Source organism: Corapipo altera, unplaced genomic scaffold (genome assembly GCF_003945725.1).
Source record: "Corapipo altera isolate COAL_440 unplaced genomic scaffold, ASM394572v1 63, whole genome shotgun sequence".
Taxonomy (NCBI): Eukaryota; Metazoa; Chordata; class Aves; order Passeriformes; family Pipridae; genus Corapipo; species Corapipo altera.
This window is the reverse complement of record NW_020884928.1, coordinates 200045-224520: the sequence shown is the minus strand read 5'-3', so window position 1 is coordinate 224520 and position 24476 is coordinate 200045. Positions and strand designations below refer to the sequence as shown.

The 24476-nt window shown below is 37.7% G+C and overlaps 2 protein-coding genes across 2 annotated transcripts in view; one reads left to right on the top strand and one right to left on the bottom strand.

Annotated features, from left to right (window-relative positions):
• APBB1IP (amyloid beta precursor protein binding family B member 1 interacting protein) overlaps positions 1 to 2260 on the top strand; it is a 65240-nt gene extending 62980 nt beyond the window's left edge. The window contains exon 14 of the mRNA XM_027658773.1: positions 787 to 2260. Coding sequence (XP_027514574.1) covers positions 787 to 1320 — 534 coding nt within the window. The 3' untranslated portion in view covers positions 1321 to 2260. The remainder of the gene's footprint in view (positions 1 to 786) is intronic.
• A 2642-nt stretch (positions 2261 to 4902) lies between these two features.
• LOC113954447 (UPF0061 protein azo1574-like) lies at positions 4903 to 24383 on the bottom strand. Its single transcript, XM_027658774.1, is given in 20 exon segments — positions 4903 to 5248; positions 5567 to 5646; positions 8008 to 8051; positions 8860 to 8939; positions 10337 to 10429; positions 10520 to 10601; positions 10689 to 10733; positions 11265 to 11394; positions 13408 to 13491; positions 14051 to 14123; positions 14821 to 14890; positions 16032 to 16119; positions 16807 to 16874; positions 21357 to 21455; positions 21555 to 21611; positions 21715 to 21779; positions 22503 to 22631; positions 22901 to 23019; positions 24205 to 24373; positions 24375 to 24383. Coding segments are annotated over 20 exon segments (1707 nt in total). The 3' UTR covers positions 4903 to 5125.
• Positions 24384 to 24476: the final 93 nt, after the last annotated feature.

Here is a 24476-nt window from a genome sequence, read left to right as displayed (position 1 = left end):
GGCTTGTCAGTGGCCCTTGCCAGGTTGCCTGTGGAGAATCTTTCCCTGCTGTGCTCCCTCCTGCACAAAGAGGCCCAGGCAGTACCCTGCAGGTCAGGGCATGTCACACCACGCTGCAGAGTGCCAGGGACAGTGAATCCAGGCACTTTAAATGCCCAAATCTCTTCACCTTCTTCTCCATTCACTGCTGTTGTGTCTAATGAATTTGGCAGAGAATTTTGACTTCATTAGTTTAGCTTTATCCAGAGATCCAGCCATCACAGATAAAAGGGGAGCTGGAGATACACAATGAGGACAAGATCCAAAATTACATCTGCTTTTTATGTTCTTAAATCTTGCTCACTATTTTGAGATGTAAAAACACAGCACAGGTTGGCAATTTTCCTTAAGTTCTGAGGGAATGAACAGCAGGATGGAACATCAAGAAAGTATCTTTACTTTCTTGTTGTAGTAAACGTCAGGTAAGTAAAGATACTTACTTGATGTTAGTCTTACTAACTGCAATTATTTGAAATTTTGAAAGTACTCATCTTCTGAGAACAGCACTTGAAGATGCATTATCCGTACTGCTGACAGGGGGGTTTCCACTGTCAAAACTCTGTGGGCAGCTCCAGAAAGAAAACAGAATACTATTTTCACTTTTCAGACAAAATATACTCTACTTTGTTTCACTGTCTACTACACTTTTCTCGTGTATTTTCACATCTTTTCACTGTTCTTAGGCAGTGGCATTAGTTTACACATTCACTGACTGTGTCTGTCCTTTTACTTTTCTGCTTATTTAAGGCTAAGTCAAGTAACATCAGTGCACCTGGCATGGCACAGTCATTGCTGAGGCCACAGTCAGTCCTGATTAAGAGGAACTCACTGCAGCCTCCTCCTCCACCTGAAAGGCGATCATCTGCTATTTCTGCTTCACCAATTCTACCCCCCAAAGTGAAACGAGACAGCGGCATTTTCCTAACAGATCCAGAGAGCTTTCCAGCCCCACCACCTACACTGATGATTGATTTTCCACCACCACCACCATCTGATTTCTGTGACCCACCTCCTGATTTTGTGCCTCCACCACCACCAGTCTCCAGCAGCAGTAATGGAGACCTGCCAGTGCCCCCTCCACCTCCACCTGTCTCCAGTAAGCCGCCACCCCCTCCAGCAAAGAAACCTGTGCCTCTTCCTCCAAAAAGGCTAGAAAACACAGGAGCAGATGGAGAGCCAAGGTCAGCTGGGCCACCTCCCACTGGGGCTGGAGGCAGGCAAGCAGATTTCATGTCTGACCTAATGAAAGCTCTTGAGAAGAAGAGGGGCAACAACTCCTGAACTCTGGGAGCAGGTGGACTTTAAGACATAGCTGGTTTTGTGAGACATCGTAGAAGTGCCCGCTGGATCAGGCTCTTCCAGGAGGAATTCTCCTTCAGAGTTCCTTTTGGGGGTCTCAAGAAGGTGGGGTGCCCTTTGTCCCCCTCTTTGTCTCTAGAGCCTGCTCCTTCCCCCCGTACATCTCACCACCCCCTGTTCTTGACTCCCATTCCTGCACCAGGCCAAGGTAAGAATTGACTGGAGTCTTGCTTCACTCCACAAGGACAGCCAGGGATGGTGGAGCAGCACTCCAGAGCCAGCCAGCAAGTGAAATGCATCTTCTATGGCTGCCTCTCTAGTGGAACTGGAGCTAAAGGAAAAATACAACAATGTTCTCATGTCAGTTTTGAAAAGTGGGAAGATCCCTTTTCACAGAATTGCCCTTAAAGGTTCTTTATCGAAACCCCCCCCCGCCTATGGGGATGTTTTTTCCAATAAATAGACCCTCTTGAAAAATGTTTTAAATAGTCTGTCTTAAAAAGTAAAACCTCAGCTTAGATTATTCTGAGATGCATGTCAGGACCATTTCCAGACAGTAACACCCCAAATGTTACACGCTCCTGTTTCTATATGTAACTCAGTCATACCTGTCAGCATTTTCAGCTGCTGTCTTGAAATCTCATTTATTTGGTTGACCTTAGACAAATAAAAATGTTTATTTTGAAATCATGTATGCTCCCCTTGGTAAGCAGGATTTTTCTTCTGTTGGTTAACATTTGTCTTCAAACTGTACCTAGAAATAATCTGGCTTGTGAAAGACTTTGTAATTATCTTGTACCTGATAGGAATGTCTCCTCCTACAGTTTTTTCATTTGTTCTCCCCATTTAATTGTCCATTGTTCATTTAGGAAGCATTCATTGCTAGTTCTCAAATAAAAATAGCTTCTATTTTACATCTGCACAAAGTGTCACAGTTAATGAAGAGGCATTTTACTGCCAATTGGAATGACTGAAAATATTTTTAAAGAATTTTTGCCTATACCTTCTAGTCTTTTTCTTTATAATTCCAGCCTTTGCCTCTTCTCATGCACACTTGATCTTCTAAGATAATATAAATAATGTATTTCTGTATTTTGAATTAGAAAAAAGCATAAAAAGCAAAATGTGTTTGTCAGAATGGATTCCTAGGTCCAGAAGTGGTGGTGGAGGCAAGAGAATGACAAGCTGGTGGCAGTGCCACAGCCTGTGAAAGTTTTGGGTCACCTCTAGTCTTATTTTTGGCTTAAGGTTGGTTTGTCAATACCCACATATACGCATAACAAGCTTGGCAGAAATAAGAAGGCTGTAACCAGCGCTTGATGTTGAGGAGCCAGACAGACCCCTAACAAGTTGGAGCAAGGCAAGGTAAAACATGCCCAGCTCCACTAGAAGGGGTGTGTGGTACCTGGTCAAAGCAGAAAGTACAGGCTCTTGGACAGAGCTGGAGTGGAGGGTGGTGATGGATACAAGAGAAACTTGGGAATGCACTGAAGCTGTTGCAGAACTCAGCCAGGGAAGTGCCAGGTAAGTCACTAAAACAAGCTCATGTGACTTCCCACAGCTGAATCTGTTCTCATTTGAGACAAGCTGAAGCTAAGGGATGCTTTTCCTGCAGGAATCACGCCCATCAACACAGTCACTCAAGTACAGCCATGGGACAACCACTCTGTTTCCTCCTTCCTTTCTAGGGAGGGGAGATGTCTCACGACTGCTGGTAACCCTCTGTTGCTCTGCAGCCCGTGGCTGAGGAGCTGGCATTGCTGGCATGACACTACAGCTTGTACACCCCTGTCTCTACTGCTAAATAAAGAGGAGCAGGAGGATGCAAGCTTGAGTGCTGGCCCAGTGCTTTCCCACACCACCCAAGTGGGCCTAAAGCACAGTCCCAGACACAACTCAAGGAACTGCCCAGGACAGGCACATTCCCAGAAGACAACATGGACAAGTCTAAAGCAGTTTTCACTCCTCACACAGAGATCTGCCATGGTGCAGCTGTGGCCAGTCAGGGCACCAGTTCATGGGCCAGGAGACTATTTCCTGGCCCTCTTACTTACCAATACAGAGTCCATCCAGCTCTTACTGGTTTTCTAGCTCCCTTGCTTTTCCTGAACTAAGCAAAAAGTTCTCACGAGGAGAGTGGTGGGCTCTCACTGTGCCCCCACTGGGGCATTCAAAAGGTATCTTGGCACCTTCAAACAGCCAAACTGGGAAATGCTCTTGAGATCAGTGCAAGGGCTTATAAGCTTAGTACAAGCCTTAAGTTAAAAATGCAGGGGGAAAATACTAACTAGCTAAAAGTAGGAGGGTTAAAACTAGGAGTTAAAAAAACCCAAAAAACCAAACCAGAAAAGAGGATTACTGTTTCCCAATCCCTTTCCATATATAACTGAGGTAAGTGTTACGTGGAATCATTCAAGAGCTAGGTGTCATTTTCTGACAAGGTGTTAGGAGTGCACATCTTCAGCACAGGTGACAACAGCTGTCTGCTATCCAGCTATTTTTAAATCAAATTAATTTTATGAAATATACACACAGCATCAAAATAAAGTGGGACATGTCCTCAGAAAAATGTTGCACGGTAAGCTAATTTCTCTGATTCAGAAAAGCACTGAGACTTCTACAAGGCTTTTCTAGCATTCACTCTTCTCATCAGAACGCTCAGCCTCTCGCCCTATTTCCTCCCTTCTTTTTTGTTACAGCACAATAAACTCAATTTTATACAATTTACATCTGCAATCATAACTCTTTCACTTAATCTTACACAAAAGAAGTTGAACTTTCTTCAAAACAAAGAAGAATTAAGGCCTACAGAGAACTCCAGAAATCAAATAAAATGCTGTGATGATTAGACCTCTGTCAACTACTTTGTGTATGTACATGGTAGCACTGAATTTCTAAAATGTAAGATTTAAACTTCATTTAAAGAAGAAAGCTGCCATCTTAATGATACACAATTATTTGGCTTGATCTGGTACCAAAACATGCTGCAAAATACAAAAAGATCTTCCAATGGTGTAATTCAAAGCATTTGTAAAAACAGAAGTTAATCCTTCCACCTCTATCTAACCTATTGCCATCCAAATGGTCTGTAGATGATGGCAGTATGTATATCAGTAGAGCTTACAGTATTTTGCAGCATGTTATTTTTAACCTTTCTCCATACCTCAAATGGAAGCAGTCTCAGCAGACACCTTTGCTCACTATTTAACTGAATGTTCTTTAAATCTCTATTGTCAGTTTCATGGGACAAAACAAGATCAGAAAGAGAAAAGATGTCAAGGTATAAGTGTAAGATGATCCCCTATGCCAGCTCTGCAAAAGACTTAAGAAAATGTATGTCTGCAGAATGCAATGATATTTGATCAGTGTGTAACAGCAAGAAGAAAATTAATCAAAATACCACATTATTAAAACTAGCTTAGATGGATTTTAAATTGATCAGTCAGTAAAAGCTATTGAGACCCACCTGATCAGCTATGAATTCTGAGAGTTTAAGTGTGACAGCTTGGCAGAACTTAAATATTGTTATTCAAAGTAATGCACAGAAGAATGTGAAAGGCAGAGTTATCAACACCAATATAATTGGCTGATGCAACCACACATAGTGATCCATTTCTTTAATCTTCAGACTTCAAAACGTTGGTCAAGACCTTGTCTTGCCTAACAAAGTAACAGATTCCAGTCCACAAAGTATAAGGGAGAAGAATTCTTGTGGCTTGGTCCATTAATCCTATTTGAAGGCCTCAGCTTCGACCTGGATCATTTTTCTTCCTTGTTCAAATTTCTCTCAGGATGAACAGCTTACTTTCAGATCCTTGGCCCAAGCTGGGGGGCGCAGGGAGTAACCTGCTCGCTCTGCAGCCTCCTGTCTCTGGAAGGGATGTTGTAAAACCTGCTCGAGGAGATGGACCTGGAAGCCATGAAAAATGGGTATGTTTTTATACAAAATGTTTTTCTGCAAACAAGAAAAGTTTCTTACACCACCCTCCTGGTTCCAGAAACTATCACATGAATTGCTTACTATTATTAGTACTACTATTAATATAGTCACTACTATTTATAATTAATGCTATTATAATTTTGTTAATATTTTAAATTGTAATTGGTGTTAGATAGTACAATGTGGGTCAAAGTGTAGTACAGTTCAAAGTGCAAATGCAAAAACTGTTCCATTAGCTATTATGCCAATTATTATTAAATATGTAAAGAAAAAAAGAAATAATTTTACCTCAGAGAAATCATTCAAATTAGATTTTTGCACTGCTGATTCTGCCATCCAATTCCTAAGTATGTATCTAGGATTAACAGCTGAAACCAAGAGTAAATCATGTTAAATTTAGTTAGACATATTCAACAAAAGGCAAATACAGTCATTGAAACATGTCATTGAAATCTTTAATTTGCAGATCAAGAAAAAGGAAAAGGAATTAATCAATCTATTTATTTTTATGAGTTGCTAAAAGGATTTTTTTAAACTTGTACAATCAGTAATGCCAAAGTGCCAAACAAAAATTAGAATGGTAAAGAACATGACATGGATATTTAAAGAATTTCCTATTAAGAACACAGCAAACTTCTCAAAAGTGTGATGAGTTTACCATGGCCTAGGTTCCTGCTACATTGCTGGAAAGCATATTTCAATGTTGTCAATACCTTCCTGGAGATTATAAAAATGAATATTTTATTACTTATTTTAAAAAGTAATTATTAAGACATCCATTAAAGTATATGTACTTAGATACTCTTATATCATATAACAGAAGTTTAGCCATAAAGGCCTTTAATGTTGCATTTCTATTGTATTTTTTATAAACTACTTTTTCAACTTTCCTTTTAATCTCTCTTTTAATTTTTCTGGTCGAGTATTTGATTTAGTTCAGTAAGCAGATTTTCAATAGTAAAGTGTGTTAACTACTTAAAAAGAATATTTTAAAGGTGAAAAAGTTAACATATGACTCATATAAAAAATTATAATTTACATTAAAACCGTGAGTCATATTAGCAGGAGAATATTTGTCCCAGAAATATATTCTTAGCCATTGCAAACTGACAAGTTTCACAGTAGAGTTAAAAATATCTGTAATTAACAAAGTGACAAGATAATTATGAAAGAGTAAGACAAGTGACATAAGAAAAGGACAAAGCAAAAGAAATTTTGTGGCCTTATAAGCATGATCTGGTCTACTTTTTTTTTACAAGCTTCTTTTGTAAAGAAATACAATTATAGACTTGGATTGTCAAAACTTTTTGATCAACTCCTTAGGAGCTGAATTTAGGCAGTATAAGATAAAGTACTACGAAGAACTGAAAACTAAATAAAGAGAAGAAAAAATAAAAATAAGTGGTCCAACTTCAAATGATTCAAGGCAATGTACTTTGAGAAGTGAGGTATCTTATGACACACACTAACAGTTAGGGAAAGATAATGAATAACGAGGTGCTAACAGCAAAATATTCAAGGTCAGTCAAAGACAGCAATACACAATTTAGGTGTGACTTCCCAAACCATATAAAAATCTGAAGACCCACAACAGTTTTGTCTTTAACATGAAACACTGGGTAAAAATGCAGAGTTGACTATGTTGAGCCAGATTTCTGGTGCAAGTTGTACTGACAAGGGACAGCTGTTACAAGCAAATGCTTAAACAAACAAACAAATGAAAAGAAAAACCGAATAATTTTAAAGAGACCACGGGGCATCTAAGTGATCTATTTAAATGCATGGATGTAAAAATGCAGTACCTTTGCCACTCTGTGTTTAGAATAACTTGGAGCATCAAAGCATCTCCCTCTGCCCTCTATGACTAGATAGTCCTTTCACAAGGAGTTTTTTCTCCGGGTGAAGAAAAAAAGTGGGTGCCTATCAGAAACCTGAATTCTGTATAACATGTTGAAAGGCTCTGGGCATATTTAAACATAAGACAAATCTTGGTCCACTGAGCCAGTACAGGATGCCTACCAGAACCTTTCCTGTCACTGAAGGTTCATCACCGGTCAAGACCAGTGTTCTGAGCAATGTAAACTAAGACATTCCCAGACTGCTGAAGGAAGGAAGTGCAGATCAAGATGATGTTACTTGCACTCAGGAAAAGCTGATACACCAAAAGAGGAAGAGGAAGGGCATCTCTCACAAGGAAATCAAATCCCAGGGGCCCTTTCAGGAAGCACCCTACTTTACAATGAAGAGTTACAACTTGGGCAGCATCCACAGCATTCTCACACAGACTTCAAGCCACTGATCTGACTATGACTGTATTCATAATGGAAGGGATTTGTGTCTGACCAATTTCTTCGTAACACAGACAATTAAATTAAGGATTTATTATTTTAAGGAGGGGAAAGGCAGGATATCTAAGGAGGAAGCGAGCCTCACTGTAGCCAAGGAATTTCTTGGTCATTTGGCTTATGTAAAAAGTACATACATATTCACAGTTGTAGCCATACACACATGGCTAAATTCTAATCACAAGAGTGGATGAAACCAGAGACAGCCACAATGAATGTACAGTGTTACAAGACTTGCAGCAGTGTAATGAGAGTTTCTCCCATTCAGAAGAACAGTACATTTTGGTTCTTCCCGAAAGGAAAAATAACTAACACTAAAGAAACCTTTGTAAAGAAGTATCTGTCATTTCCAGTTAACCAGTTCCTTCAGATTGCTTTACTTACTTGTCATTCTTGTTCTTCTTTTGGTGTCTGAATCACCCTTGTTACTATACATGGAAAACAAACCAAAAGAAGAAAAACAGAAAGTGCTTTTGGCTAATGAGGATTATGCTGATTTATTTTTAGAAATATCTTATCTGACTTTCATTAAAATCATTGAGTGTTCTGCTTTTGTGTTCAGTGGAAGCAGGTGTGAATCTCTAAGAATGATTAGACTTGGAAAAGACTGTACTCCTTCTTGTAGGTTTTGTATCCTGTATTAATTTTTCCTAAGAATTGTATTTACTGAATAAAATTTCCAAGTACCTGATATGTCTTTTCACTACTATTAGCCATACATACCATATAAGACTAAGAAAAACACATTACATTCTTTATTAAGACAAAAGAATCAGTGTTCCTATCTATGCAACACCAGCATTTTCCAAACACAGTCTGTGTATTCATGACTGTTCAACTTCCATCTGCTGTCATCATAAAGCAATGTTATTACACAGTAAATATATATATATATATGTTACCAGTAATTAAATACTATTCATTCCCATGTATTTGCAAAACCTGTTTGTGATTTTTGGACTGAATCTGTAGGACTGGTATTTTTAAAAAAAATTGTTAACCAAAAAAATCTGATAAAAATACAGACCACTCCTCCTATGTAATTTTTATGTAGCTGTATGTCAAAACAGAACTACAATAGTAATTATTATCGAATCCAGCACAATCTAGAACCAAAAAAGGCATATCAAACCGTGTTTGGGCGAGTTTATTACCCACCAAAGATTATGAAAAAGCACTGCAAATTAAATTTGCCTGATTCTGGCAAATACACACTTGAAAATGCATCAGACTTACCGTTTTAATCTCAAGAGGTACACAGTAACCCATTCTGAAAATAATTTGTGTTTACTCAGATCCTGGAGAGTCCAGAACTCCTAAAGAGAAAGAAACAGTTAGAGGTAGGTAATCAGAATTTTCTTCCTGTTAAGCAAAATCCAAAGTAAGCAAAAGAAAACTGTGGTTTAACCCCAGCTGGCAACTAAGCCCCACATAAACACTCGCTCACTCTTCCCCTCAGTAGGATAGGGTAGAGAATCAGAAGGTTAAAAGTAAGAAAACGCATGGGTTGAGATAATAAAAGTGTAATAATTGAAACAATTTAATAATAATATAATAATAATAATAATAATAATAATAGTAATGAAAACAAAAATAACAAAAGGAGATAGAAATAAAACTGAAGAAAAACAAGTGATGCAAATGAAAAACAACTGCTCACCAACCAATGCCCAGCCAGTTCCCAAACAGTGGCCCTCCACCAGTTTTCCCCTTCTTTATTTGCTGAGCATGACACCATATGGTGTGGGATATCCCTATGGCCAGTTCAGGTCAGCTGTCCTGGCTCTGTGCCCTCCCAGCTTCCTGTGCAACCCCAGCCTCCTCACTGGCAGGGCACCCAATTATTACTCGCCTAGCATTTCACTCCAGTTCAAACATTTGAGCTATATTTCCACTTCTAAAGATTGCACTAAATCCAGGTAAAAATTTTATCTCTTTTAAATATTTTCATCTCTTTTAGGGTTGTACATGGTCCTGAAGAATATGTTTAGGCTGAGCTAGCAGCAACACAGGATAGGACAGCAGGCTGAGCAGGAAACTATAGCAAAATGAGTTCTTATGCTTTAAGTTAAACTTAAAACCAGTCTTGTGCTCAAGAAAGGGCAGAGGCCACTCTGAGCAAAGGGTTGTAGCAGGAGTTTATGACGAGATGGGATCTCACTTATCATTACATACTGTGATACGCTGATGGGCCCGAGAGCAGAGGTTTAGGCCACCTGGTAAACCCATGTTAGGAATAATTCAGTTGACCTGAGGTTGAAATTTTCTTTATGAGCCCTGTCCAACTTCACTTGTTGGACAAAAGGTATTCTTAAGCAAAACAACAAAAAAAGGGAGGGGAGGGGGAGGAAAGGTCTTTGTAGCAGATCCCCTTAAATGTGCAGAAAATCACATTCCCACCTGTGTATAAGAATTTATGACTACTCATATTGGACCTGTACCAGAGGCTGAAAATCTGACTTCATCACTCTTCATTAATGCACCTTCCATTAGCACTTCTCATTAACATATCCTTCATTACCAGGCACAGGCTTAACAAGGGGTAGGAGCATGACACAGATGTATTAGACTTACTCTCCCTTAATAATGCTACAATGACGTATTTCCCAGATAAATCAGGGTTGAGACACCCTCTAGAATATCAGGGTAATGTCCAACTTGATTTACTCCTTCTATATTAAGTATTCTTAAGACTAGGTGCTTGTATTAATACCTCAGGAATATGGAGGTCACTTAACTGGTCTTCAGTAATTTCACTCAGTTCTCGAAATGTCATTGTAAAATCAGCCTTGGTGTCTTCCATAATCTAGTGAAATAAAGATCCTTCTATTAGTGCTTTTCAAGTATGGGCTATCAGTTCAGATGTTTGCCAACAAAATTAGCAAAGTAAACTCACTTTTAAGAGGAAAGCAATCAAATAGTTATCATTCTCATTCTCCCCAAGAAGACCCAATTTTGCTTTGAATAGTTCTGTGAAACTGAAAATAATAACAAAGTTAGGAAATTGTTACATAATATAATTTATAGTACTGTGACTAGAAGGTTTGAGTTCTGAAACTGCATACCGGCTGTAATAGTGTTCACCATACCCCTCCAAAATCTGGGAAGCTCTGCAAAAACAAAAGAAATGTCAAGTTCTGATGAACTAAAATGCTACTGTGGGTAAAATCATACTGCGTACTAAACAAAGAAAACTACTTCTGACTGATATCTCAGAAACATTGATAATCATCTGGGATCCATCCTCCATATAAGAATCTTCACAACAGGCTATTAAAATACTACCTTGTTACTTCAGAAGGATGCATGGTCTTCATAAGTAAGCATCTTAAAGAATGAGCTAGACAAAACAGAAAACTAGAGGCAAAGGTCCTACCTTAGTGAAAGGAGCATGAATCACACAAGATCTAGTATCTCTTTGTGGTCCTATTTTGCTATTATTTATGACCAGTGAACACCTTTCTCCCCTCCCTCCAACCTTATTCCGGCCAATAATTAATCCAGAATCAATTTCCACTTAAAAAAAAAAAAAAAAAAGATTTTAAAAGCTAATCTTTCTCTTTCCTATGCATATGGTGATTAGAGGGTCTCCCATCTCACTACTTCTTTTAAGCATTAAGATATTTTTAAAGATTACTTACAGCTGCTTTTGCCTGGGATCCAATAAAGGTTTTAGGGCTTGTAAGAGCTTGCTCAGATTAAACAGCCCAACATTTGCCTGATTTCCTATTTTATATCTCCTTTCATCATCAGATGTGTTTGGAACAAAATCTGTTTCAAACAAAACACTACTTTTGCATAACAGAGCAATTACAATAAACAATCAATGTTAAAATATTGAGAGTGAACTCATAAAAGACCTAAAACTACTAAACATTTAAAGTCAGATCACAAGAATACTTATTTACAGTGGTTTAACTCAAGATCTATTAGTTGGAAATCTAAGGAACACATCCTTCACAGACAAGTTCTCATGTGTCACAAGTGACATTTTCCTATTTGAAGATACAAAATAAATTCAATGTTTAAACAGAAAAAGACCATTTTTACATTAAAAACAATGTCTTTTACACTTAGAAACAATGTTTTTTCTACATATAGCACTACTATTTAGCAAACAGATTAAACAAACAAATGTTCAACTAGATTCAGGATTTATAAGTGTTTCTGTAAAAGTCACATGTATAATAAACATGTATTTCATAGGACACCTAAGCAAGATTTTTTTCAGTTGTACAAGCAAGGTTTATGTATTCACATAAAAATTAGGGCTAATGTGTTCCAGTACGCAAATCCATTATTTGGGAGATAACAAATACCTGCTTTGCAAGTTATAAGTATCCAGAAGTAAAACGTATGCCTATCTACATAGTCTGAGTGGATGCAGCATGAATTCCTTGCTCAGATCAAATGCAGGTAAGCTGATCAATGCACACAGCACTGCCTGAGTCCTGAGAGGACACTGACAACAAACAGAGCATTAAGGAGGAGACCTGTGACACATCTGTCAGATCTGGTAAGTGGTTCAAATCTGAATTTTAACTCTGAAGACTTTCATCTGGCTCTAGGGTGCACTGTCTGTGGCTGGGACGGAGTAAGTTTTCTTCTCAGCAGCCTGTAGGGCACAGTGTTTTAGACTTGTGACTGAAACATTGTTGACAACACACCAATGTTTTACATACTGCTGAGCACTGCTGGCACAGCATCAAGGCCTTCTCACTCGGCAGCCCCGGAAAGTTTGGGTAGGGGTGGCCAAGAGACTCAGAGAGGACACAGCTGGGACAGCTGACCCCACCTGACCAAAGGGATATTCCATACCCTATAACATCATGCTCAGCAATTAAAACTGGGGGTAGTTTTTTAAAGACAGCTGTTGCTCAAGGACCAACTCAGCATCTGTGTGGTGGTGGGAGGTGGTGAGTAATTGTCTTTGCAACTTGCTGGTTGCCCCTGTCCCTTTTTTTTTGCTCTTTGCTTATTCAACTGTCTTTAACTTGACCTATAAGCTTTTTCTCATCCTTGCTTTTCCAATTCTCTCCCTCATTCTGCAGCAGGGGAGAGTGGACAAGTGGCTTGTGGTCCTTAATTACCAGCTGGGGTCAACCCACCACATAATAGAATATTCAATATATAATAATATATAATAATAATTCAATACAGTAAAAACAATATGACATTTATTCTCATGAGATTTCCTTAATTTGAGGCTGCAAGCTCATGAAAACACACGGTGAGATAATCACTGCTGGTTCTGAAGCTTACTCAGATACAACCTCTAAACAATAATCTAATACTATGCATTTATGTACATACTGGACCTATATATATCAATCCCAGACCACGTTCATACTTTCAAAGAAAGGTTGTGTAGGTTTGATTAGTTTTCTTCAAACATATAATTAGCTGCTGTGACTATAAAGCTAGAGCTTGATCCACGCAAAATTACTGTATCCCACTTTTGCTTTTGGCTACTTCCAGCAATATCTAACTTTTAGTTTTCTAAGGTTCTGTTGTAGCATCTATTCAACCGATGAAGTTCAAGTGGAAACATTCTCATGAAAATTGATTTAACAGTAATATTTCATTATTGCAACCTGTATAGTCTATCACGAAACTGGCCACTGATACAATTTTTTTCCCTAAAGCTCTTCAAACAATACATATACTTAGGATTTTTCTGCTAATAATGTTAGGGGTTTTCATGCACACAGAAATGACATAATTTAATAAAAAGAATTTATTTTAAGTAAAAAAAAAAAAATTAAAACCAGGTGCTACACTCACTTGGGTCATAGGAGTCCATAAATCCAAACGGACCATAATCTATTGTTATGGACAATAAACTGAAGTTATCTGTATTGCACACACCTACAAGGAGAAACAAAAGTTAAAATTCCACCTGACCCCGTAGCCTGCAGGAAATTTGCTGTGAAACAGACCCACTGAATCTGAGAACTCTGGAGCGGCTACTTTTGAGAAACGAGGCTCTGGAAAATCAGCTGCTTGAAGCAGGAGCAGGAGGAAGCGCTGGGTGCGTTCCCCGCTCCCCGCGCCAGGTGGCGCCGCTCCCCCTTCGGGCCCGTCAGGGCGGAGCCGGGCCCGCCCCGTCCCGCGCGGCGCGGCCGGATCGGCAGCGCATCGCTGAACTTTATCTTTGATAATAGAAACCTGGAGCAAAGGTGGGCAGCACTGTACCCTACGCACTGTAAGAGGCCGGGGTTTTATGCGGATGGATCAAATTCAGAGCAGTTAAACTTGTACATGGCATCGACACGTTGTCTTCATACACAGGACTATTGGAACAGTTCTGGGAATTTACGCTCCCACCAGGAGACAGTAGAAGAACTGAAGACAAAAGTGAAAAATAAACCCCATTTTTAAGCATATGATTATGAAAAGTCCCTCCTGTAAAGCCAGTGCAGCTTACCATGTGCAAACCCCACAGACATCCACAATGCAATCAGATTTGCAGTCTCTGATACGACTGTAGAGAAAAATTCCTAAAATCAAATACATCTTTTACTTCAAGTCCTCTGTATAAAAAATAGTAAATGACATAAACATTCTATATATTTTATAATATATATTATATTTATAATATATTATATTTATATATATTTATAATATAATATATTATATTTATAATATAATATATATTATAATATATTTTATATATTCTATTTTAAAAATTTTTATCTCTTTCTGTCAGGACTTTTCATTCACATTCTAACTTATGTGAGTGCCTAATAAACTTATCCAGCAAAGACTACAGTTAAGTAAGTATTTACAGATGTCCTAAAAGAAATTAAAAATTAAAATTAAAAAAAAAAATACTCTCTATATACTAGTCTGTATACTAGAATATATTGTATATACTACTTTTATACTAGAAAAACTTCATGACCACTGCTCACTCAAAATCTGAGCAGCAAGAGAACAAAAAATAACAGAAAATGGAAGCTTCACAATAAACATTTCCGCAACGAAAAGTGGTGAAGAATGTTCATTTGATTTTGAGAAAACAAAAAAATCAAGAAGCAGATTTTTACTGCATAGAATTAACAAACTTTTGCTAATAAAACCTGGAAGCTTACTTCAAAATTTAAAACCTTTTAAAAGTTGAAACTCTGAAGAGCGTTGTGTAATTTTTGCTCACATGATTGTGAAAATTAAAAATAACTTTTAAAAAAGACTTACCAGATATCTATTTGAATCATTCATAGCTATTGATGGAAAATGTTCCTGGATGATAAAGTCCAGCAATCTTCTGTAATAGGAGAGGCAGAATTCTTTAAACAAAACTGGTACTTTTAGAACTCATCATTCAAAATTCTTGTTTTCAAACGGCAAACTGCTAATCAACACCTTGCCACAAACAGTTATTAGAAAACTTAGTCTATTTATTCCCATGAGTATGGGATTAAGCTCTTCCAAATGCTTAGAGATAAAACCTAACCCTAAGGTTCCAGTCATAAACATGGCTGGAGATTGCCACACAGAGTAAAAATTATTTCCACACATTAAACCTCCAGAGCAGAACAGGATCTGGTTTTGCATGCAGCAATATCCATTTTTCAGGAAAATAGAGTTTGCATATGCAAAAAAAAAAAATGTATACAATTACAAGGAATAATTCTTCACCAGAATTCTCGAAAAGTAAATTTTATGGCTGAATTCTTCAGTCAAAAAATACTTTAACCCAACAAAACCCAAACCAAAACTTAAAAGCAGTTCCCTAATTCAGTCTTTCAGTTTTACAATAAAAATCTGCTGAGATTAAAAGAAAAAAGAAAACAAAACAAAGAATAGTAGCTGTGTAGAGTGATGTGGGAAATTAAACCGAATTATCAGTTACTGCAATGTACAACTGCTGTTATGAGTTATTCCTCATTTGTGAGCATCCCAGAACAACTTCTAGTGCTCCTTTTAAATATTTACAGTAGATCTAAAAATGTGTCACGCTGAGAGGCTTAAAACTGTGCAATGATTTCTTACCTAGCATACTTTTCTAATTCTGCACAGTTCTGGAGAGTATACTTTATACAACATACTTATGCTAGTGATTTATTTCATATTTCTGTTAATTTAGCTTCACAGACAACTACGAAAAATGTAGGAACTTATACTTTCAATTCACAAATCTTTCCAAAGCAAGCAACTACTCCCTAGTGCTTAGTTACCAGAATTATTTCAGCTACAAAACCTTTCTCATTTCGTAAGGCCCAGGCTTTTTATCCTGACGAGGTATCTTTTGAATGCTTGCATAAAAATAGCAGGTTACCTTTCTAAATTATGTAATCTTACTTTCTAAATAATTTATGTCTAAATTCCAAGTGTATACATGCATTCTAATATATATTTAATTGTTGAGAAAACTACTATAGTTACTATGAAGATTAAATTCAAACCTTTGTAAATCCAGTTCCCCCGAATGAGCTAAGATTTCTAAGGATCCTATACGAAACCATGACTTGGCAAGACGTAGCACTATTGCACCTTAAATACAGAGACATATGTGTTTAAATGTAAACAGATTATCAGCAAAATAAAACAGTTGCATAGTAAAAGCCATCATGTGTTGTTTCTATAGACACAGAATTTATATATGCACAGTTAAACTGGTATTTTTGTAAGTATGCTTAACACGTAACATGAATATGTGTAATGTATAATATTACTTCACTACACACACATTTTTAATGATAAAGCTTAATTTGCTATACCAGTAACCATAAGCAAAATTCTGTTAGTGCATTAATACTAGAATTACTCCAGAGACGGTAGGAACAGAGAAAGAACCAACATCAACAGATTTTGCCTATATTGTGCCATCCCACTCTTTTTCACCGCAGGTGTAGATAATGTAGCAATGGCACAGCCACTGTAGCATTCCCACCACCCTAGTACTGCTATCGAAACAACGGAAAATTTTCCTATATCATTTTTGTAATGGTAAGTGAAAATGAAAATTATATTCCTGCAACATATATGCCACAATCATAGAAGACCTGTTCATGGGGCTTCATCTCTTCAACCAAGATATGTTTCAGGCTGATTTTCCCAGGACAAGCTTTATATCTCAGTAAATGAAATTAAACCTATTTAGTACTTTTTATTACACATTTTTGCATGGAGAATGAAGTTACAGCATTGTAACATATTATTTCAAAATATGTTCATTACCTCTTTCTTTCTTAATGTTTCCATTGTAAAACTGGTCTCTCCACACATCATCATCACTTACAACTAAGCTGTAATGCACAAGAAATGAACATTAAAAAGTTATCTCAGCAAAAATAATTTACAATGAAGTCATATTTTATATAAATTCATTTTGTTCATAAAAAGAAATATCTTTTTGGTGGCATAGCTCTGTATTTTAAAATTACATAGGCAAAGAGTAAGCCAAGGCTTATCAAGGTTCATTAGCAAGGTGCATTTATTTTGTACTTAATATAATGTTGTCCAATTTTCATTATTCACACTGTTCATGGCAAGAGGGCTGCACTCAAAAAAAAAAAACTGCATTCACTTGGAACCTCAGTGACTGATTATTGTGATTATAACATTAAATGAGTCACAATTTCCCTGAGGACAACAGTGAAATCTTGACAGAAAAATTAGACACCAAATTGTTGCATCAGATGGAGGTTGCCCTTTACATGAGACAAAACTGTTGTCTCAGGAACTTTGGGAACAGATCTAGGACGTTTAGCAATCAGGAACTTTTCAAGACACAAAAAAAGACATAGTTCTAATGATACATTACAATTATCCCTTCTTCAGTGGTAGTAGTGCTTGGACTTTTAAAAACAATCTCTTCCTTTCATTTGCCTTGAAATTCTGCACATCCTGTACATTTTCATATTTACCCAAATACTGAGATTTGTGAGTGTTTGGAACAACTTGCTCTAAAATATTTCACAACTTACATTAATTTTATGAAACAAAATATGTAATTTCACTGTATTTTCTGTTAAATCAGGAAAAATCAATCCTCACAAACTATGCAAGGGTATCATGTTCCTCTAAGGTTAACAAGTAGGATGTTTCCATTCCAAAGGAATTGGGATGACACTAACAATCCAGCAGAAGAAATGCTTGGTGCTATCTTCTGAAGGAGATCTTATCCCTTCAATAGGCCAAGATGACTTCTTGTTCAAGAGTTTAGCAGCAAGATAATTTAGCTAATTTTGTATAATTTTTCTTTATCTTTGCTTGTTGAACTGGAAAATATTCTTTTATTCAGGAGTGACATGGACCTGCTGGAGTGGGTCCAGAGGAGAGCCACAAAACTGATCAGAGGGCTGGAGCACCTCTCCAGTGAGGACAGGCTGAGAGAGTTTGGGTTGTTCAGCCTGGAGAACAGAAGGCTCTGGGGAGACCTTACAGCACCTTCAAGTACCTAAAGAGGGCCCACAGGAAAGCTGGAAAGGGACTTTTTGCAAGGGTTGTTAGTGATAGGATGAGGGAAATGGCTTTATACTGAAAGGAGTCAGGTTTAGATTATACATGTTAGGAAGAAGCTCTTTACTCAAAGGGTGGTGAGACACTGCCCAGAAAGGTGGTAGATGCCCCATCCTTGGAAACATTCAAGGTCAGGTTGGATGGGGCTCTGGACAACCTGATCTAGTTGAAGGTGTCCCTGCTCATTGCAGGGAGGGCTGGACTAGATGACAATTAAAGGTCCCTTCCAACCCAAACAATGATTCCATGATTCAAAATAGTTGGGTGGCACGCTATTTAATATTTAATGCAGCCACTTGTATATGTTGACTATTAGGGAGTTGAAGACAGCACAGAAGACAGAATCAAACTTTTCTGGAGGTACACAGCAAAGATCAAAAAGCAAACCTAATATTCCATTCATAAACATGACTGAAAACAGTCACAGTGTTAAAATAACTCCGAAGAGTTAAATTTTGAGAGTACACTAGATTCAAGGTCCACATACTTAAGCATAAAATTTTAGAAAGAATTCAGTTGGACCAAAAATGTGGGGTATGCATACATAAATATGTACCAAAAAAATAATGAAAAGAAATTTTCTGAATTCTTACACAGTGCAGTTGCTTGCAACAGCAACTGTGGCTAATAACTAAATTATTGTTATTACATTCAGTATTTTTGAAGATATCTAGTAGATATTCAAATTGAATGTTCTGTTAACTGCAAAAAACAGGCAGTGAATTGTTCCAGAAGGTGGGAAAATGTATCTAGAAATCAATCTGCTCCCATTACTGGAGCTGTACTGATACAAGTAGCATTAGGATTATTTTTTTTTTTAATTACTCATTTGAAATCAATTGGTATGCCTGTAGGATTGAGTACAAAAAACTCTGACATAAGTGAGGTGGAAGAAGAAAATCTTAACCCTTTAAAAGAAAATAAAAAAATTCAAATACAGGGAATGAATCTCAGATACTTACAAAATATTGTGTATATCAGAGCACGAGGGGACAGGAATCAGAATAATAATGCTAATAATAATGCTACTAAATTTTCCTATTTTTAACAGACCTTTGACAGAAGGGTTGTTTCTTTTGACTCTGTAACTCTTAGCAGGCTCTCTGCAAAGTTTCTGTAGAATACCAGTACTTCTTTTATTGCTGACAAAAAAATCCATAGGGGCATCAACATTTAGTTACCAATACAAGTTAATGGACATGCAACACTTAAGGGCTGGCCAGGTACCCGAGCAGCCACATAAAGATACATTCCCACTATAAAAGTAGTTTTCAAATGGTCCCTTAGTTGGTAAGTACCTTTGCTGGAGAGAAGGCAGCAGCAGACCAGATATACACTCAACCACAGGAAATGGAGCACCGAAATTGCTCTTACACCAAAGAAGCTTGGAACAGCACTCACAGAAGGATGGATGGATTATATCCCTCCCTACCCAGCTCTCACTTAAGGGCTGGACTTTACACTCCAAAGTGCTCTGCCTGGTCTTTTGCAAGAACATCAAGCCCTATGCAAGTAAAGACCACTCTGAAAACTATGCATATTAGCTCACTTTTTTGACCTAATGCATGACACTGCTCAATGCTAGTCCCAGTATGTGACTGAAATGGTACTGTATGAAGTGTTCTTTGTCTGGCAGTACAGTCATAAGCTGTAGCACCCCATTGGGAACACAGTACTTAACATTAATAGAGCAAACCAACCTGCTGGGTGTTCTGGGATAAGCTGTAAGGCTTTTCCTCCCACTTCTGCCAAGATGTGACAAGACCTCTGGAAGTGCATCCCACCAGCCTCAGTACAACAGCTCCCCATTGGGAAGAATATGGATGTCAGCTGGGGTTTTTCCAAATTAGGTCTTGCAAACAGTCTGGAGATCTTGTACAGCAGTTAAGAGAGCCAGGCATTTAACCAATCTGCCAGCAGAGAACTAAAGCACGCTGTGTGCTCAGTAGAATTTGTGCAGAGTTAAAGAGTACTTTCGTACTAGTTTGGCACTGAACAATTTGTTGAGACGACAGCAAAGAGAGGCTATAACCTGCCTGATGCTTTCCTGCTGATATTCAGACAGCTTTAAAGTTCTGCGTTAACAGCCAACAGCAAAGGGTCTCAGGATGAAGTCAGTGAATAAACCATCAAAAATGTCATTTACAAGCACTGCATTTCAACAGAGCAAATGTGATAGAACTAACGCTAGAGAGATTTGCAGACACTTCGCAAATACAGATACCTAGACACGTGGCAGCTGAACACAGGCCTTTTCTGCAGAACATTTACTTTCTTTGAAGCCTTAAATGTTGGAGTACAGACTTGAGACTACTTAGAACACAAAATCAACTTGACATTTTAAACATGATAATCTGAAAATAATCAGTTACTTGATTCTGAGAAAATCATCCAAATGAGTGAAGTATTAAGTCTCCTTTAATTCAAAGAGAATTAGTTTTGGAATTTTTTTTATAAAATCTCTTTGCTCAAGGGGTGTTTGCATAAATAAAGAATTGAGAGCAATTGCCTACATTCAGTACTACCTCCAATATTAACATCTGTTCATATGACTGACAATTTTTCCCACCAATCTTAAAATGTGCAACTGACTGACTATAACAGTACAAAAATAGCTACTTTTAACATTTTCCTAGTTGGCTGGATTCTAGGAAAATTTATTCAAATGTTTAACTTTAGTGTAATAAAAGACTCATTTATTAACTATGAAAAATGTATTAATAGAGTCATTGATTATCCACATACACTAAAGGGCAGGAATCCAGCCCAGCTGGTTTTGCAAGTCAGTGGTAAGAGAACAATTTCTTTGTATTTTAAAGAGACGAAACTCTTGATTGAAATATCATAAACCATGGAGAAGCAAGTTAGTGTCAGACATAATCACTCAATCTAAGTTCCACTCTTTACTTTCTTTACAAGATGAGCCACATTTCAAACTAAGGTAATTCCGTTAAGACAGTCTTACCAGTGAACAACAGCTGCTTACCGCTAGACACAGACAGGACACAATATTGTTTTCAAATGAAGTAGTATTTTAAAGCATAGCAGAGACAAAAGCGATGTGATTAATTGCTGGAGCTTATTATTATTGGAAAGTTTTATCCAAAAATCTATGGAACTGGAGGGATATATTTTGTTCTGATAGCATCCATAAGAAAAGACCTATTGTCTTGGAAACTAACTGTCCTGCATTATTGATGCTCAGTGAAACTCAGTCACAAAATTACCTGTAAATGAAGATACTGTGAAAAAGAAAAGAAAAATACCTAGCAGCTCTGCTTGTAGGAATTCCAAGATAGTGCATGGCCTCACTACATAAAAACTCTCTAACAGAAGAGCGAAGCACAGCTCTTCCATCCCCATTCCTACAAAGAACAGAGAAATAAGGAATAGGTCATAAAATCAAAGCAAATTTCAAAAAGAAAACATTCAATTTTGGTGTACACAGAACAACTGCAACCTACCTGGAGTATGGGGTCTTTCCTGACCCTTTCAACTGCAGTTCCCACCTCTCACCATGCCTGCAAAAATACCATTAGCATTTTTAACAGTACACCTTGAGCTATCCATCAATCAACTAAACTGAACACAGAGTTGAATCAGTCATTTAAAAAAAAGTCACACCTGTTTGTATATACTCCAACCAAGTGGGCTCTTCCATCCCCCAGCTGACCTGCCCAGGTACCAAACTGACAAAAATGAAAATCAAGTTATTTTCTTCTACCATTTATAACAGTTATACTTGAAACAATACAAATTACATGTAGGTTCTCTGTGTTCTACACAATATAATGACACATTTTCTCACACAGTCATTATGAGGTTGATCCCTAAAGCTGTTATTTCCACACTCACACCAATAATTAATCAGAAATAATTAAACAGAAAAGAATAATGGTAGTAATCCCCACTTTTTTTCACCTTCCAGCTATGATGTACAGGTACAGACCTGCCTTGCTTGTATAATGAGCCTTTAAACTCACATGGCTTGTTTTGTTATTTTTAATTGGAAATTACAAACCAAATTCTACCATTCTTCTCCATTAATAACCACACCAATTGCAATAAAGCTTAACTCTTATTAATCATGGTATTGCAGTGAAGCTCTGCCCTTCTTCACTCCTCTGAGCTGTCAGGAATAAGAGCTGGCTAAGCTGCAGGGGTGCTAAGCAGAGTCAGCAGCTAATGGAAGTCAAAAAGACAATTTGCTTCAGGAATAAACAGAAGCAGAGGAAGTAAACATGGTACTGAGAAAGAATATTACGGTTTTCTTCCACCTGCAGCCCCTTATGAAAATCAAATCTGCAATCAAAATGTTAATAAGTGTTCATGTACTTACAGGTACTATCAAGGTATAACTCACATGAAAATGCTACATAATTCAACTTGGAAGAAATGAGTGCCACAGTTACCTGGTGACCCCCATATCTATGGGCCAATGGAACAGACCCAGGTATCACTTTCCCACCACTGATGAACTCAAGAAAATCAGATGTTCCTTTGACAGATATATCAAGATCCAAAATATTTTCAAGAACTTCCTGGAGAAAAAAAGAATACAGTTAGTACTTGAAAATGATTGAATTGTCAGTGGTAATGAACGTTTTCTCTACAGATTTTGTTACTAAAAGACAGTTCACAATAAGTTTTATATATGTTTAAGTATGTTTTAAATATGTTTAAAGTATATAGTGATGAGATGCTTTTACAATAAATAGCATATGAATATTAAAATATACTTTAAAATATACTTTAGTACACGTATTAACAATCTCTACTAATTAGAGAGGAATAAAAAACAACAACCAACCTTTGAAACAGCTACAAGATGAACTCTAGATTTAAAAGGTGTAGGATAAACAATTGAAAAAATGCAGTTTCTCACATTACGGACATAATTTTCCTGGATCACATCAACTGGAAAAGGATCTGTAAACATGAGAGAAAAAATGTCTTTTAAAAATTAATCATATCTTTCTAATGCCTTTCATCTTAAATCAAATAAAAATAATTCAGAAACAACTAAAACTCAAGTATTTACCACAATCTATATTAAGTCTGCATGAAAAGCAAGCCCAAATAAATTTAGGTTTTTATTCCGTTTGGAATTTTTTAAAAGAAAGACTGAATTCTGCAGTTAAAAGAATCTAGCAGGGCATGCTATTTTTAAGATCTAAACCATATCTAAGCAGTTTCATATTGCACTACATTATATACAACCCTAAAAGATATTTATATGAGACAGAGTTCAGCTATTCCCACAGCTGAATGTAGTTCAGTGCTGCACAATGTAGTGCAACAGACTTAAGTCACTGTGCACCATTAACTGCTATATATAGTCCATATGCAGCAATGATCACCATGTAACCTAAGAAACCCTATGAAGTCTTTTCTGAGCAATGTAAACAGTGAATGAAAGGCTCAGAAGATGTAGTTCTTGCTGTAGCATAACAAATGTACTCAGAAGATGTGCTTCATTCTTCCTTCGGACTTATTCTGTGCCCCAATCCATGGTAACAGAGGACAAATATTGTTTTAAAATATTTTACTAATACTGTGTGGTTTACCATCTTTATGGATTTTTGCTTGCAACAATCTTACAATTCTGCATTAATTATACAATCCTAACACTTTATAGATACTGTTTTGTAAAAATTTTGAGTTAGCATCTCTGGACCCTTACTGTTAACCATGTTTGGCAATACCTCTACTGACAAATCCTGTTATAGCCAGCTGACACAAGATTTATCACTGACTATTATTTCTTAATGCTCACAAGGAATTGTGTCACCTGATGAAATCAGTTCTGTAATGTTATCATATAAATTACCATAATGATTACAGGCAATTCTGCGTGCCTGAGAGCTACAACGTTTTGTGTACTGCCAGTCAGGTGTCAGGTTATCAATTTTGCATTAACTGGGACTCGGAAAAGAAAACAACAACCAACCAACCCAAAAAGCTCCTTACGGCCAGTCTGGTTTTAATTTTAGAAGCAGTATTTGTGTATATCAGGTCTTCACTTAAGTTTCTGCTTGAGCAGCTGCCACAACCCACCAAGCAAGAGCCTCGGGGCAGGGCGGGGGTACAAAGCCGGGGCAGGGCATGCCGTACCTAGGAGGCTGTCGGAGGACAGGGCCCAGGCGCAGAGATCCGCCGCCCCCCGGCGCCGCGGGCACTGCCCCGGCTCGGGGCGGGAGGCGTTCGGGGCCGGGCAGAGCCCGCGGGAGCCGCACAGCGCGGCCACACAGCCCCACGCCAGCCAGGCGGCCAGCCAGGGGGGGCCACCACATGTCCCCAAACCTTCAGCGAGTCCCCAAAGACACTGGGCCTGAGGTCTCCCTCCTTCAAAGAGGGGGCTGCGAGAGGCGCAAGCGGTGCGCGGT